This window comes from Lactuca sativa, chromosome 3, assembly GCF_002870075.4.
Source record: "Lactuca sativa cultivar Salinas chromosome 3, Lsat_Salinas_v11, whole genome shotgun sequence".
Lineage (NCBI taxonomy): Eukaryota > Viridiplantae > Streptophyta > Magnoliopsida > Asterales > Asteraceae > Lactuca > Lactuca sativa.
In genome coordinates this window covers 260132464-260149237 of record NC_056625.2, presented here as the reverse complement: position 1 = coordinate 260149237, position 16774 = coordinate 260132464, and the positions used below count along the sequence as shown (strand labels likewise).

Genomic DNA, 16774 nt, shown 5'->3' with positions numbered 1-16774 from the left:
GTGTTTACGGCCCAAGTATGTTCTTGGGTAGTAAACTCATGTTTACTCCCTAAATGATGAGTTCAAGGTGTTCCAAGTCCATTCCAATAAGTCCTTAAGCCATATCTAAGCTCCAAAGGTGGTTTGGAAGGGTTTTGGGCTCCAAAACCCATTTTATGTGAGTTCATGGCCTAGGACTGTTCTAGGGCTGTAAACTCATGTTAAGGGTCTTATTTCATAGATTAAACACGAATTTGAAAGTTTAGGATGTTATACTAGGAGCTAGGATAGTTACCTTGATGATTTGGAGCTTGAAATGAGTGATTTTGGATCAAGAACTTAGATTTGAGGAGAGAGGTTAGAGAGAGAGTGAAAAGGCTTCAAATGAGGCTTAATCAACTTTATATATGGTTTGGATTTCAGACACAGTGGAATTCTACCCGATACTGACGTTAGACGGGGCTTTTGGTCGTACCCGATTTAATTGTTTATAACCCGACGGAATAAAACTAAAATTTTTCCAAATAATAATTTGGAGCATTTTCATGTGTTTCTAACGGGTTTGGACACTCACGAGTTCATTATAAAAGTCTCAAATTAAAATACCTAACACAAAATGTTAACGGAAAATTGGAAAAATAAACGGGTTTCGCTGACAGGAACGGGTTATCGTGACGGAAGAATTTTCGGGTTGTCACATTGTCTATGGTGATTTAATTCATGAAACACTCTCATCATACTCACAATTTTTTCTCACTATTGTCTTATAAATTTTCAGTAAAAGATGTCGCCTCGCAAGCGTCCGATCAGAGGCACGCCTGCGAATCAAACTCCACCTCCTCCTCCTCCTCCTCCTCCTCCACAGTTCGATCTGGTGATGTTTCATACAGCTGTAACCACAGCTATGACTGCAGCTATGGCCCAAATAAATTTTGGCGATGCAAGTGGAGCCGGAATGGGCACCAACTCTAGACATGGTGAAATCCACTCTCGTACACAGGGGTGTACCTATAAGGATTTCATGAGCTGCAAACCCATGTTCTTCAATGGAACCGAAGGAATCATTTCACTGTCCTAATGGATCGAAAGAACCGAAGCCGTCTTCGAGATGTGTCCGTGCCCCGAGGAAAGCAAGATTAAGTTCGCTTCTTTCACCTTCACCGAAAGGGCCTTGAAATGGTGGAATGGCCATGTTAAATCACTCTCCTTGGTAACAGACAATGCCATGGGATGGGACACGCTAAAGGACCTTCTGACAAGGGAGTACTGCCCTAGGGGAGAAATCCAGAAACTCGAGGAGGAACTCTGGAACCTCAGGATGAAAGGGACCGATGTGGTGGCTTATATGGCCAGGTTCTGTGACCTGGTAACTATGTGTCCTATCATGATCCCCACTGAGGGCAAGAAGATTGAGCGATACATTTGGGGTTTAGTGCCTCCGTATAGAGGGAATGTTTTAGCATCACGCCCTACGACCTTTGACAGCGTCAAGGAATTGGCCCAAAGGTTGATTGACCATGAAGCTCCTTCCACTCCATCAATGATAACGATGATTGCTACTGCACCCATCAAGACATCCGACAACAAGAGGAAACGGTGGGATCGGAAGAAGGGCAAATCAACCCAATCATCTTCAAAGAACCAACAAGTGGTAGCTTTCCATGCTGCCACTACTCCTGCTGCCCTTGTGCCAACCAAAACATATGCAGGGAACCTGCCGAAGTGCACCAAGTGCCCTTTTCATCATAACGGCCCCTGCCGTGAATTGCATTGCACTAACTGCGACCAGAAGGGCCATACCGTCCGGTTTTGAAAGTCTCAACCCAAACCCATTTCTCAAGTCCCTAGCACGGGAGTAAGCCAGGCCTGCTATGGCTATGGCGATGTAGGGAATTTAAAAAGAAACTGTCCGAAAACTGGGAATACTGGAGGAACAGGAAGACTACTTGCTATTGGCCACAATGAAGCAGTAGCAGACCCCACAGTAGTCACGGGTACGTTCCTTCTTGATAACTCTTATGCTTGTATCCTATTCGATAGTAGGGCCGAAAGAAGCTTCATAAATCAAAACTTTAAACACTTACTTAAACAATCCCCGCAACCGTTAAAAGAAACCTTCGTTGTAGAAATGGCTAACAAAAAGACAGAGAGTTCTAACGAGCTCTACATGGGTTGCACTATCACGCTAGATAATCACTCATTCCCAATCGACGTCATACCAGTATCAATCATAAGTTTTGATGTCATCGTGGGCATGGACTGGTTGAGTCTCCATCATGCAGATATCCGGTGCTTCGACAAAGCCATCCATCTAAATCTACCAAATAACGAAACCTTGATGATCTACGGAGAGAAGCCCAGTACGAGCCTCAGTATCATCTCAAGTATTCAAGCCCAGAAATACCTGCGTAAAGAATATCGTGCATTCCGTGCACACGTCGTCGATACGAGCCGGAAAGCGAAAGATCTAAAAGACTTCCCCGTAGTATGCGACTTCCCCGACGTCTTTCCAGAAGAGCTACCAGGTCTACCTCCCCAACGTCAGGTTGAGTTCAGGATCGACTTGATTCCAGGAGCTACCCCTGTAGCCAAATCGCCCTATCTTCTAGCGCCCACTGAGATGCAAGAACTGTCGGGTCAACTTAACGAGCTGCTCAGCCAGAGATTTATAAGACCAAGCTTCTCACCCCGGGGAGCACCGGTCTTGTTCGTAAAGAAGAAAGACGGATCGTTCCGTATGTGCATCGATTACAGAGAACTCAACAAGCTAACGGTCAAGAATCGTTACCCTCTTCCTCACATAGACGATTTATTTGACCAACTGCAAGGGGCGAGTTATTTCTCTAAGATTGATTTGAGGTCCGGGTATCACCAGTTACGAGTGCTAGAGGAGGATGTCCCAAAAACAGCCTTCCGAACTCGTTACAGACACTTCGAGTTTGTAGTGATGCCGTTCGGACTAACCAACGCGCCCGCAGTATTCATGGACTTAATGAATAGGGTGTGTCGTCCTTACTTGGATCAGCTCATCATTGTCTTCATAGACGACATACTCGTCTACTCTCGAAGTCAGGAGGAGCACAACAATCGTCTACGACAAGTCCTGGAAACCTTACGATCGGAGAAACTATACGTGAAGTTCTCTAAGTGCGAATTTTGGATCCGAAGAGTCGAATTCTTAGGACACGTGGTTAGTGAAGAAGGAATCCACGTGGACCCATCCAAGATTAAAGCTATCAAGAACTAGTCAGCACCGAAGACGCCTACATAAATTCGCCAATTTCTAGGTCTCGCTGGCAACTATCGCAGATTCATACAGAACTTCTCTCGAATCGCGAAACCCCTTACAAAATTGACTCAGAAAGGTGTGGCCTTCGATTGGGGAGAGAAGCAAGAGAAGGCATTCCAAACCCTGAAACGAGCCTTATGCACCGCACCAATACTATCCCTCCCCAAAGGGACAGAAGATTCCGTAGTATACTACGATGCATCAAATCAAGGGCTCGGTTGTGTTCTGATGCAACGAGGTAAGGTCATCGCCTACGCCTTAAGACAACTGAAGACAAACGAGGTCAACTACACCACACATGACCTCGAACTAGGAGCAGTTGTGTTCGCCCTAAAGATCTGGAGACACTACTTGTATGGTACAAAGAGCACGATATACGCCGACCACAAAAGCCTACAACACATATTCAACCAGAAGGAGCTTAATATTAGGCAGCGACGGTGGGTCGAGCTACTTAATGACTACGAATGCGAAATTCGTTATCATCCGGGTAAAGCCAATCTAGTAGCAGACGCCCTAAGTCGAAAAGAATATTCTGGTCGAAGAGTCAAGTCATTAACAATGACTATCCGTTCGCATCTATCCGCATAGATTAAGGAGGCTCAGCTCAAAGCCTTGAAACCCGAAAATGTGGCGGGAGAATCCCTACGAGGAATGGATAAGAACTTGGAAGTCAAGGGTGACGGAGCCTTATATCTCATGGACCAAATCTGGACGCCGCAACACGGTGGCTTTAGAGACTTAGTCATGAAGGAAGCCCACAACACTCGATACTCTGTTCACCTAGGTTCAGATAAGATGTATCTGGACCTTAAAAAGTTATACTGGTGGCCTAACATGAAAGCAAAGATCGCTACCTTCGTGAGTAAATGCCTTACTTGCGCCAAGGTCAAGGTCGAATACCAGAAACCATTGGGTCTACTACAGCAACCGGAGATACCTGAATGGAAGTAGGAGCATATCACTATAGATTTCATAGCCAAGCTACCCAAGACAACGGGTGGGCATGATACCATATGGGTCATCATCGATAGATTGACCAAGTCCGCACACTTCCTGCCCATCAAAGAAACAGACAAGATGGAGAAGCTCACAAGAACATATATTAGGGAGATTGTATGACTGCATGGTATTCCTATATCTATTATCTCCGATAGGGATAGCAGATTCACTTTGAGATTTTGGCAATCGCTGCAAAACTCCTTGGGTACGAGGCTGGACATGAGTACAGCCTACCATCCGCAGACCGACGGAAAAAGTGAGAGAACTATCCAAACCTTCGAAGATATGCTACGAGCCTATGTGATTGACTTCGGTAAGGCATGGGATACCCACTTACCCCTTGTCGAGTTTTCCTACAACAACAGTTATCGCACGAGCATCAAGGCTGCTCCATTCGAAGCCCTCTACGGTCGAAAGTGCAGGTCCCTTCTGTGTTGGGCTGAAGTGGGTGACACTCAATTAGCTAGAGGATGAGCTCCTGAAAGCACTCTCATGGGTCAGGAGATCATTCGAGAAACTACAGAGAAGATCATTCAGATTCGTGAATGATTGAAAGCCGTTAGAGACCGACAGAAAAGCTACGCAGACAAACGAAGAAAAACCTTGGAGTTCCAGGCGGGAGACCGAGTCCTTTTGAAAATCTCACTCTGGAAGGGCTTGATACGCTTTGGAAAGCGTGGAAAGCTGAATCCAAGATATATAGGGACTTTCGAGATTCTCGCTAGAATCGGCCCCGTAGCTTACAAACTCAATCTACCCCGCGAACTCAGTAATATTCATCGTACCTTCCACGTATCGAACCTGAAAAAGTGCCTATCCGACGAGACTCTTGTGATCCCACTCGACGAGATCGAGATCAACGAGAGCCTCAACTTCGTGGAAGAACCTGTGGAGATTATGGACTGAGAGGTCAAACAAACGAAACTAAGCCGCATCCCAATTGTGAAAGTTCGTTGGAACACCAAACGAGGACCAGAGTTCACTTGGAAGAGTGAGGATCAAATAAAACTAAAATACCCTCATCTTTTTGCTTAGATATTGTGTAATAAGTTAGTTGTTTGAACTCTAATTTCGAGACGAAATTCCCTCTAATGGGGGGATGATGTGACAACGCGAAATTTCTTTCTTGTACAAGAGACCAATTGAATCCAAGTTAGACTCATTTTGTTAGCTTTCAACACCGTTTGGGGTCTATTGGAGCGTTCTAAACGTAATACAAATGAGGTAGGAACCGAGAAACAGGATAACACAATGCGTATCAAGCAAAATCGGGCCAAGCACTCCAAAACATGGAGTGTGCGGCCACACACCCGTTTCCAGCCACACACTCACCTCTATATATAGGGAAGGACCCCCTTCATTCATTCTTTCCTTCTTTGGCTGCAATCTACTTCTCTCTCTACTTTCTCTCTCTAAAAATCTCGTCCAAAGAACACTCTAAGGGTCTCAAGAACGTGAATCACCCCCATCAATCAGTTTGTTTCTGGTAAAACGTCTAAATCTAAGCTTAAAACTCATAGTGTTCTTAGTGTTCTTCATGTGTTCTTCATCCTTTGAAGGAGTGCAGCCGCACACCTTTATATGGTGGCCGCACGCACCTTAAAAACTCTCCAAAGTGAAGAGTTTGGCCTTCATTTACTCATAAGACTTAAGAACACCTAAAAAATCGACGTTTTGGGCACAAATTAGGAGTGTACGCCCGCACACACCCACTATAGGTCCACACACTCATGTGTGCAACCGCACACACGCATTTGTTGTACATTTTGACCATACACTCCCTTGTGTAGTATACCACTCATATACAACCTTATATGGTTGTAACACTTCATAATAAGTGTTTACTAGTCCCTAAAGAGGTCCCACTACAATAAATAGTTATTCCAAGCACTAATTACACTCACACACACACACACACACATATATATATATATATATATATATGTCATTATATGGTTAATAGGATCTGTTTGTGCTCAAGTTCGCAATTAACACTCAACCTACTAAACTGATCTTACCGTCGCATCACTCACTACAGGTGAGTTCATACCCCTTAATCAACCTTTTAAATGTTTTTATACGTTTTATGGGGGGGGGGGATACAAGTTGAACCAAACAAGCTATAGTACTAATCATATGTGATTTACAACTTGTTATCAAAGGATTTTCTATATTTTCAAATTACCATGCCAGTAAAATTGTTTTAAACGTTTATCAAACTTATTTTCATGTTTAGTTGTTCTAAAAACTATTTTCCAACACTTTCAAAAATTATTTTCGTTTTCAAATCATATCTACACTAATATATTTATATAAGTAAGGATTGAAGGACTTAGAACTGATAGCTCACCTTATTTCCTGTTCTTGTTTGATTGTGGACTTAGGGTATTCTGTTATCTGTCCGACTGTCGTTGAATTCTTAGTTATATATCATGTATATTTGTGTTGGATATAAAAGTCTTCGCTTCATTTCAACACCTTTGTGTATCAAAGGCATTAAACTAACATCTCTATTTAACTATAATAGGTATAGTTAAAGGTTTCCACTCATTACTATTGCTACTATGATACTCACTATGGGCAGTACAGTTACGAGTCTATACATACTATACACTATAAGAAGAGAACATTATACACTATACGAAGAGAATACTATACACTATACGAAGAGAATACTATACATTATACGAAGAGAACACTATATACTACACAAAGAGAACACTATATACTAAATGAAGAAAATACTATATACTATACGAGAGAATATACTAAAATAGAATGTGAAGCACTACTTCTCGATAAGACACTTCGCTATGCGATCGTCGTGTAACCAGGGCCTCCTGGAGGGAGAGCGAACACTATGTGTATAGATCTATACGGGACGGACACTCCCACATCCCGACTGCTAGCTACAATCCGAGCCGATCAGGCTCAGGGATGACAAAACATCACTACGCTACACATGACCTGGAGGGTCAACTGTTATACTACTGTCACTCAGCATGGTTACATACGAGTTTCATATTCAAACCTTAATTAACATATTAAGAATTAAAGCTAAAACAGACTTCCCGAGGTGTATACACATTTAATACTACCTAGAGTTTACATCTCTACTACATTTAGCCGGCAGGGACACTGCTGGGTAAAACTCAATTCTTCCAATTTCCTTATATGAACGAAATTTAAAACTGTATTTTCACACTGACATTTTCACTGGGAAAACTCTTACATTTTCAAAGAATCAAACTTACAAATATCCGAGTCTTGGTAAAAGACTACCTTTGTTGGAAAATATAGGATTTTCTAGGGTTCACACTATTTTCAAAACTTGATAACAATTATTGTATTACTTGGTCTCAAACACTTGTTATGCAAATAATGACACTAAATACTTATGAACTCACCAGTTTTATGTTGATACTCGTTTTCAAAATAACTTGTATTCTCAGGTCATCAGTAGGCAGGTATAGATGCAGCTTTTGAGAAGATGGAGTATATATATACAAGACTCATCTTTTATTTTGATCATACATTTGGTGTCTATCTGTACAGAACACGCTTGTATTACAATTATTATGCTAATGTAATGGATGTTGTTGCATGTCCTTACTATTATGCATTGTCATGACATCCTCCAACCCAGAACGTATTCCGTCGTTCTCGGTTTTAGGGTGTGACAACTTCTTTCATCCACATAGTATTTATCGTAGCTTCACTAGCTACAATATCTTCAAACTCAACTATTGAATTTACCTACAATATCTAACTAGGCGCTCCTTCATCTGCATACTACTTACTGTAGCTTCAATAGCTACAACATATTCAAACTTAGTTGTTGAATTTAGATACGGTATTTAACTTGGTATTCTTTGAAGTTATTGTTACTTTGTTTTGTAAGATCACGAGTATTGAATATGGAAATTAGTCGTTTCTATTAATTTGGAAATTTTTGGTAACTATTTCATTGATCTTTTACTCAAGAATCAATATCATCTTCCAACACTTCAGATTATTCTTGATTACTTTTGATTTTTGGCTTTTTTCAAAACAACTTTGATATCAACTTGTCATGCTCGTATCATATGAGATATCATACGAAATAAATGTTGATTTCTATAAAAAAAAATGTAACAAATTCCTATATTTATATATTATATAATTTAATTATCCTATATTTTTAAAATAGCGGCCAATGTATTCATACCATAAAAACAACAATAGTTGGTATTTGAAAAGATATCTTTGTCGAAATTGAAAAGTAAACAGATGATTAGTTTTTTTAAGAGTATACGGTGTGGGTCGCAACGAGAAACGAATTGGCTGAGTTGGCACACGAAAACAACGTCACGACGCGGGGAACACCGCCCCCCCCCAACTCGTTGAAGCTCGTTATGTTGGATGTTGTGGTAACGAGGACGAGATAAAACAAGAAAGATGATTGGTTATCTCATTCATCAACCAATCAAATAATTTTCTCTATTTTCTCTCTCTACCTCTTAACATGATATAACATGTGGAACATCATTTCCCCCTTGGTGTTATGATGTATGGAGCGAGAGCTATACTGATTGGGAAATTCTAGAACGCCCATTTCTAGCAGGAGCACCAGGAAGTAAAGTAATCATCACAACCCGCAAGCTGTCATTGCTAAACCAATTGGGTCATGATCAACCATACCAATTGTCTGATTTGTCACATGACAATGCTCTATCCTTATTTTGTCAACATGCATTGGGTGAAAATAGCTTTGATTCACATCCGATACTTAAACCACATGGTGAAGGTATTGTCGAAAAATGTGATGGTTTGCCATTGGCTTTGATTGCACTTGGGAGGTTATTGAGGACAAAAAGAGATGAGGAAGAATGGAAGGAACTATTGAATAGTGAGATATGGAGGTTAGGAAAGAGAGACGAGATTATTCCGGCTCTTAGATTAAGCTATAATGATCTTTCTGCCTCTTTGAAGCAGTTGTTTGGATATTGCTCCTTGTTCCCCAAAGACTATGTGTTCAACAAGGAGAAGTTGATTTTATTATGGATGGCAGAAGGGTTTTTGCACAATGAAAATACAAACAAGTCAATGGAACGCTTAGGTCTTGAATATTTTGACGACTTGTTGTCAAGGTCATTTTTTCAACATGCACTAGATGACAAATCGTTGTTTGTGATGCACGACCTCATGAATGACTTGGCCACGTCTGTTGCTGGAGATTATTTTTTAAGATTAGACATTGAAATGAAAAAGGAAGCTTTGGAAAAATACCGCCATATATCATTTGTTTGTGAGAGGTTCATGGTTTACAAAAGGTTCGAACCATTTAAAGGAGCTAAAAAATTGAGAACTTTCTTAGCAATGCCTGTTGGGATGATAGAAAGTTGGACAACATTTTACTTATCAAATAAGGTCCTCGATGACTTACTTCATGAGTTACCATTGTTGAGAGTTCTAAGTTTGAGTCATCTTAGCATCAAGGAGGTACCTGAAATAATAGGCAGTTTGAAACACTTGCGGTATCTTAATTTATCACACACTACCATCACACATTTACCGGAAAATATATGCAATCTTTACAACTTACAGACATTGATCCTTTGTGGCTGTTGTTTTATAACCAAGTTTCCCGACAACTTCTTAAAGCTTAGAAATTTACGGCATTTGGACATTAGCGATACTCCCGGTTTGAAGAAGATGTCCTCGGGGATTGGTGAATTGAAGAACCTACACACTCTCTCCAAGGTCATTATTGGAGGTGAAAATAGACTAAACGAGCTTAAGAACTTGCAAAATCTCCATGGGAAAATTTCCGTTTGGGGGTTGGGCGATGTGCAAAATGCAATGGAGGCACGTGAGGCGAATTTATCACAAAAGAAACTTAGCGAGTTACAGTTGGATTGGGGTTATGGGGATTATGGGTTGAATGTTTCTCGAAAGCAAACCCATGATAAGGAGGTCCTTAATGAGCTGAAGCCTGATAACGATAGTTTGAAAAAGCTTGAAATTTTGTCATATGGAGGTACAGAGTTTCCAAATTGGGTTGGGAATCCCTCGTTTCTTATACTAACTCATGTGTCCATAAATTTCTGTGAAGAATGTACATGTCTACCAAGTCTTGGGAAGTTACCATCACTTAAGGAGCTGTTTATTCTTGGCATGAGCAAGGTGAAAGTTATTGATTTGGAGTTACTTGGAACTGGAGTTGCATTCCCATCACTTGAAATTCTAAGTTTTCGTCATATGTCAGGGTGGGAGGTATGGTCAACTGATAATGGTGGGGTTGTAGACACAGCATTTCCATGTCTTCAAGAACTTCATATCGAATTTTGTCCTAATTTAGTTCAAGTCTCACTTGAAGCCCTACCTTCACTTAGAGTTTTAGAAATAAAAGGATGTGGTCATGGTGTGTTGACAACTCTGCTTCATGTAGCTTCTTCAGTCACCATGTTGGAAATAGATAATATTTCAGGGCTTACTGATGAACTGTGGAGAAGTGTTTTCAAGTATCTTGGGAAACTTGAAAAGTTATACATTAGTGGGTGTAATGAAATAAGATATTTGTGGCAATCAGAAGTAGAGGCAAGTAAGTCTCTAGTGAATTTAAGGAATTTGAATGTGAGTGCTTGTTCAAATCTGGTGGGTTTAGGAGAGAAAGTGGAGGATAACTGTGGAAGCATCCAGACGTTTATTAGGATGTTGTCTATAGCACGTTGTGAGAGTATTGAGCATTGCAGTTGTCCTAATAGCATTGAGTTTCTGAATATCCATGATTGTGATTCAATTACATCAGTGTCTTTCCCAACTGGAGGAGGGAAGAAGCTCAAGTCATTTGCAATTGAAGGTTGTCAGAAGTTTTTGGAAGAGGACCTTGGAGGAGAAAAGAGTAGGTTGCTTATCAAATCAAGCATGCAAATGCTTGAATCTGTAGATATAAATGGTTGGGTAAATCTGAAATCTATCATTGAATTAAGTTACTGTATTCACCTCACCACATTGATGATAACAAAGTGTCCAAAAATGGAGTCGTTTCCCGACCATGAGTTACCCAATCTCACCTCTTTAACAATTCTGGTAATAGCAAAGTGTCCAAGTATTGATGCCTCCTTTCCTCGTGGGCTTTGGCCTCCCAAATTGAGTTACCTTGGAATAGGAGGATTGAAGAAGCCCATCTCAGAGTGGGGCCCACAGAATTTCCCAACCTCACTCGAGAACTTGATGTTAAATGGCGGAATATATGATGATGTGAAAAACTTTGATCAATTGTCGCATCTTTTTCCTTCATCTCTTGCTTCTCTTTCGATAATGGGATTTCAGAAACTGGAATCAGTTTCAATGGGACTCCAAAACCTCACCTTTCTCCAGCGTCTCTTTGTTTCCAAGTGCCCGAAGATGTTACATCTACCAGAAAAGTTGTTTCCTTCGCTTTTGTCTTTGAGAATCGATGGATGCCCAAATTTGAATGAAAGGAGCATTAGAAGAAGCTCCTATTGGCCCCTCATCTCCCTTATCCCAGACTCCACTTTTGACGAGTAATTACAAGTTTAATATGAAGGTATGCCCCTCTCTATGTTTTTGACTTCTTCTAGTTTCAATATGTATATATGAAATAATTGATTTTCCTCATCCAAACGAAAAAATATTAAATATTTTATCGATTAGGGTTTATGAATATGGAATCGTCAAGCTCGATTGCAAAATGAATTAAAATGATTCACCGCCCATTTGACCAACGATTAATACTAATTAGGATTTGAAAATACCAATTGATATGTGACCCATTTAACCCACGATTAATACTAATTAGGATTTGAATATGATTAGGGTTTGTGAATATGGAATAGTCGCCCTTTGAAAATCCCAAATGATATGTGACCCATTTGACCCCCGATTAATACTAATTAGGGGTTGTTTCGTTTTAATTTTATGGACTTAGTAGGCTTATATTTGCAGGCATTGGGACCCACAGCCCCATCATCGTTTTTTCCCACCTTTCTCAGTTTTCAGTCAGGAATGCAACATTTTATGCATATGCCGTTTGGTTATGTCATATGCTTAAGCAATAAAAAATCGAACATTGATTATTTGTGAAAGAAAAAGTTTGTGTTATTGCTTTTGTGTAGAAGGTCGGTTTCTATCATACTATTTGTTGATTGACAAATCCATATGCTATTTGATGAAAAGTGGTTTACGAAGCTGACTTCATCTTCTACATGTTCTGAATCTATTAAAACTCTAATCTTGGTGTATAGGTGAAATACCACTTATGCCTTGAAGCTTGAAAAAACCAAAGGATAGGGACCAAATTTTGACTCCTGTTAAATTGAACAAAGATGGAGAGCTAGTCTAAAGATCATCTGTAGAAATTAACTATAGAACTTCAACAGATGGGAATGCTGATGAGGCAAGATGCTCATGTACTCTGATTGTTTGTATACATAATTGTCCATGATATCTTGTTCAGGGCTTTAAACAAGTATTAATTAGGTTTTCAGGAGATGAAAATATTCTATGTTGGTTGTGAGATTGCTGATGAGGTTGGGCGAATAACAAAGTGTCGAAGTATGAAGAAATTTCCTGACCATGGGTTGCTGATCACTCTCACCTAGTTGACACATATTATAGATAGAAAATTGTAAAATTATAAGTGCTTCTGAGGCATAGAATTAGGATAAATTTGTATTGTTCTGTTTCTGAATTAGGAATCTGTAATATATACGAATGGATGAGAACCTGATGTATTTTTAAAATGAATATACAAAAACTTTCAACCTAATCCAAATTTTCTATTCAAGAATTCTACATATGAAGATGTGGGAATTTGGAATTCATGAATCCAGATAGCTATTATACCATATAAACTCCTAACTCGAGAGTAAGTAGAAGATCTCCTAACTATCTTTGACTGGTAACTAACACATCATCTCTTAACTAACACAAATCACATGGATTGCCAACATGACATGTATACATACTTGGTGTCCAATATAACGACAAATGATTATTTTCCATTTTTGTGTGCCATGAACTGCTCAAATTGTGCTCCTAATGGTCTTTCTCTGCCTCAGTCAAATATCTTTTTTCAATAAAAAACATAACTTACTAACAATTTAATTAAACAACACTACCTGCAACACCTTTAACATTGAATAGCAAACTCTTTTCTCCAAATTTGAGACAACACGTTTTACTTCACAAGTTTTTTGCTCTGCTTGTAGTGCTACTTGCATATTTTTAGTATCTACAATACAAAAGACAAAAAAAAAAAAAAAAAAAAAAAATCCATGTCTTAAATATTTATAAATTCACGAGACCAACGGGAAACTATAATTAAGAGCATCATGCAATTGTTACAAATCTAAATGAAACCAAAAAAAAAAGACCATATGTTATTAACCCATATGTTTATGGACTCTTTAACCTTTAGTCCATTAGGGTTTGACTATTAGCTAGGATTTATTTTCCCTCTTCTTGTTTCTAGCTTTTCAGTTTTTCTATCAAGAACACTTAATTTTCTCTCTTTCAATAAGAATATAGCTCCATTATCAAATATTACATTAAAGATCAAGAAGAATTCAAAAATAGCTCCATTATCAAATATTACATTAAAGATCAAGAAGAATTCAAAAATTGTAACTATTTTTAAATGTATATTATTTACCTATGAACTCATAACAGTTTAACAAGGATATTTCTTTCACCAATAGTTATTCTCTTTACAATAGAGCAAGTATATGTAGCATAGTATTTATAAGTATGCCGAAGCTTTCACTTATGTGTTCTATTGCTCAAATGGAACATCGATAGAGCTACTTTATTCCTCTTTAAATTGAATACCGACTCGCTTTGAATATCAATTGATCCAATTCGTGAATTTAATTCATGGACTTATAAGTGAAAATACTATGTAAAAAACATAATCACGTTATTTGAATTTTATAGAAAAATCTAGAAGAATGGATGAGATCATATGTCAGATGCAGTCAAGAAGTTCAATGGGTATAAATTGAAAAATTAATTCGACTAATTTGATGTATTAAAAAGAAATATAAGGGCAACTTGGTGATTGTCAACTTATTCCTCCTTTAATGGCCTAATTATGAAAAATCCAGTGGAATAAAAATCAATTATGCATTAATAAACCATCTGACCAAACTTTCATGCAATTTTCACACACATCTGTTTGAACATACTTATGCCCATTTGAAGAAAATATGTATAAAATATGATCAAAATGTCGAAAAACAGTCTCAAAGTGTGTTTCATTTTTGCTAGGATTAATATCAAGGATTAAAAGAATATATGAATGTTAATTTTTAAAAATCCATAGAAAATACCAAAAAATATTTTGGATTTTCAAGACTCAAAATCCATAGAAACTGTTAGTGAAGGTCGTCCATTGTTTTTTGTAGGTTCTTGAAGTGTGTGATTGGATGAGAACATCTTTTGGGAAGCAACAAAGGAGACGAACACGTTGTAGACGATTTCCATTTGGCTCCAAAAAAAAGCCAGGAGCCGAAGAATGTAGCCGACTCATATATAAGCCGTCATGTTTTTAAGTATATGTATAATATAATGTTATATGTTTTTCCTTCCTTTTATAAATACAGCTAAACCCAAATACATTAATTGCTTTTTAACAATATTTTAAAAAAAATATCTAACAAACGTATTTATATTTATATAAAAAGAAGTACTAATAGAAATGCTCAGCCAAAATCTGGATCCACCACTATTGGACGTATATAGGATGGTCTATCAGCTGTAATATAATGCTAAGAAAAAATATGATTAAAGGTTTAAATCCAAAATCCATTATTCCACCGGCGATATGATGCACTAGCTGTAATATGCAAAAACAGTATTATAAATGCTAACCAAAACAGCAGCTAAGAAACAATATAAATAATGGTTTGAATCGTCCTTTCTCCGTACACTCATTTCTTCCAAATCCCTATCATTCATACATACAAGTGCTCCCATATTAGGTTTTCACTATAAGCAATGGCTGAAATCCTTGGTTCTGCGTTCTTTGCGGTGTTCTTTGAAAAGCTTGCTTCTGAAGCCTTGAAGAGGGTTGCTTGCTCCAAAGTAATTGACAAGGAGCTCGAGAAATTGAATAGCTCATGAATCAATATAAAAGCTCTGCTCAATGATGCTTCTCAGAAGGAAATAAGTAAGGAAGCTGTTAAAGAATGGTTGAATGCTCTTCAACATTTGCCTTACGACATAGACGACCTACTTGGCGATTTGGCAACCAAAGCTATCCATCGTAAGTTCTCTGAGGAATACGGGGCCACCATCAACAAGGTACGAAAGTTAATTCCATCTTGTTTCTCTAGTTTGTCAAGTACTAAGATGCGCAACAAGATACATAATATTACCAGCAAGTTACAAGAACTATTAGAAGAGAGAAATAATCTTGGATTATGTGAAATTGGTGAAAGCCGAAAACTTCGAAATAGAAAATTAGAGATCTCTTTGCTAGATCCATCTAGTATTGTTGGACGCACAGATGATAAGGAAGCGTTGCTTCTCAAGCTATATGAACCATGTGATAGAAACTTTAGCATCTTGCCAATAGTTGGTATGGGTGGGTTAGATAAGACCACTTTAGGTAGACTTTTGTATGATTAAATGCAAGGGAAGGATCATTTCGAACCCATGGCTTGGGTTTGCATTTCTGATGAGTTTGATATCATGAATATTAGCAAAACTATCTTCCAATCTCTAGGTGGGGCAAATCAAGAATTTAATTATTTAAATTTGCTTCAAGTAGCTCTAAAAGAGAGGATCTCGAAGAAACGTTTTCTGTTTGCTTTAGATGATGTGTGGAGTGACATCTATACCAATTGGGAAATCCTAGGAGGCCCATTTCTTGCAGGGGCACCCGGAAGAAAAGTTATCATGACAACCTGGAAGCTGTCGTTGCTAACCCAACTTGGTTACAATGAACCTCATAATTTGCCTATTTTATCTCATGAAAGTGCTCTATCCTTATTTTGTCAACATGCATTGGGAGAATCAAAAAACAACTTTGATTCACATCTGGTACTTAACCATATGGCGAAGGTATTGTCAGAAAATGTAATGGCTTGTCATTGGCTTTGAAAGCACTTGGGAGGTTATTATGGAAAAAAATACATGAGGAAGACTGGAAAGTTGTGTTGAATAGTGAGATATGGAGCCTAGAAAAGGGAGATGGGGTTGTTGTGGCTCTCAGATTAAGCTACCATGATCTTTCTCCATGTTTGAAGCAGTTGTTTGCATATTGCTCCTTATTCCCCAGGGACTTTGAGTTTGACAAGGAGAAGTTGATTCTCTTGTGGATGTACGAAGGTTTTTTTCACCAATCAAATGCAAGCCAGACAATGGAACGCTTGGGTCACGAATATTTTGATCAGTTGTTGTCAAGGTCATTTTTTCAAAATGCTCCTAATAACAAATCATTGTTTGTAATGCATGACCTCTTAAATGACTTGGCTACATCTGTTGCTTGTGATTTTT

General features: G+C 38.6%; 1 protein-coding gene and 1 pseudogene across 1 annotated transcript; both read left to right on the top strand.

Moving 5' to 3' along the window:
* The first annotated feature begins 1087 nt into the window (after positions 1-1087).
* On the top strand, positions 1088-13043 carry LOC111918844 (putative disease resistance protein At3g14460). The gene is made up of 3 exons (XM_052769950.1): positions 1088-1701; positions 9019-11822; positions 12520-13043. Exons 1-2 carry the CDS (start codon positions 1088-1090, stop codon positions 11801-11803), a joined length of 3399 nt encoding a protein of 1132 aa, XP_052625910.1. The 3' UTR covers positions 11804-11822; positions 12520-13043.
* A 2363-nt stretch (positions 13044-15406) lies between these two features.
* On the top strand, positions 15407-16448 carry LOC122197224 (putative disease resistance RPP13-like protein 1; annotated as a pseudogene).
* The last annotated feature ends 326 nt before the right edge of the window (positions 16449-16774 follow it).

What these genes read in the sequence shown, in the direction of transcription:
- LOC111918844 (XM_052769950.1), top strand. Translation starts at nt 1,088, where the DNA reads ATGTGTCCGTGCCCCGAGGAAAGCAAGATTAAGTTCGCTTCTTTCACC. An exon ending in TATGCAGGGAACCTGCCGAA is followed by an intron (nt 1,702 to 9,018) that starts GTGCACCAAGTG and finishes GGGTGAAAATAG; the next exon opens with CTTTGATTCACATCCGATAC.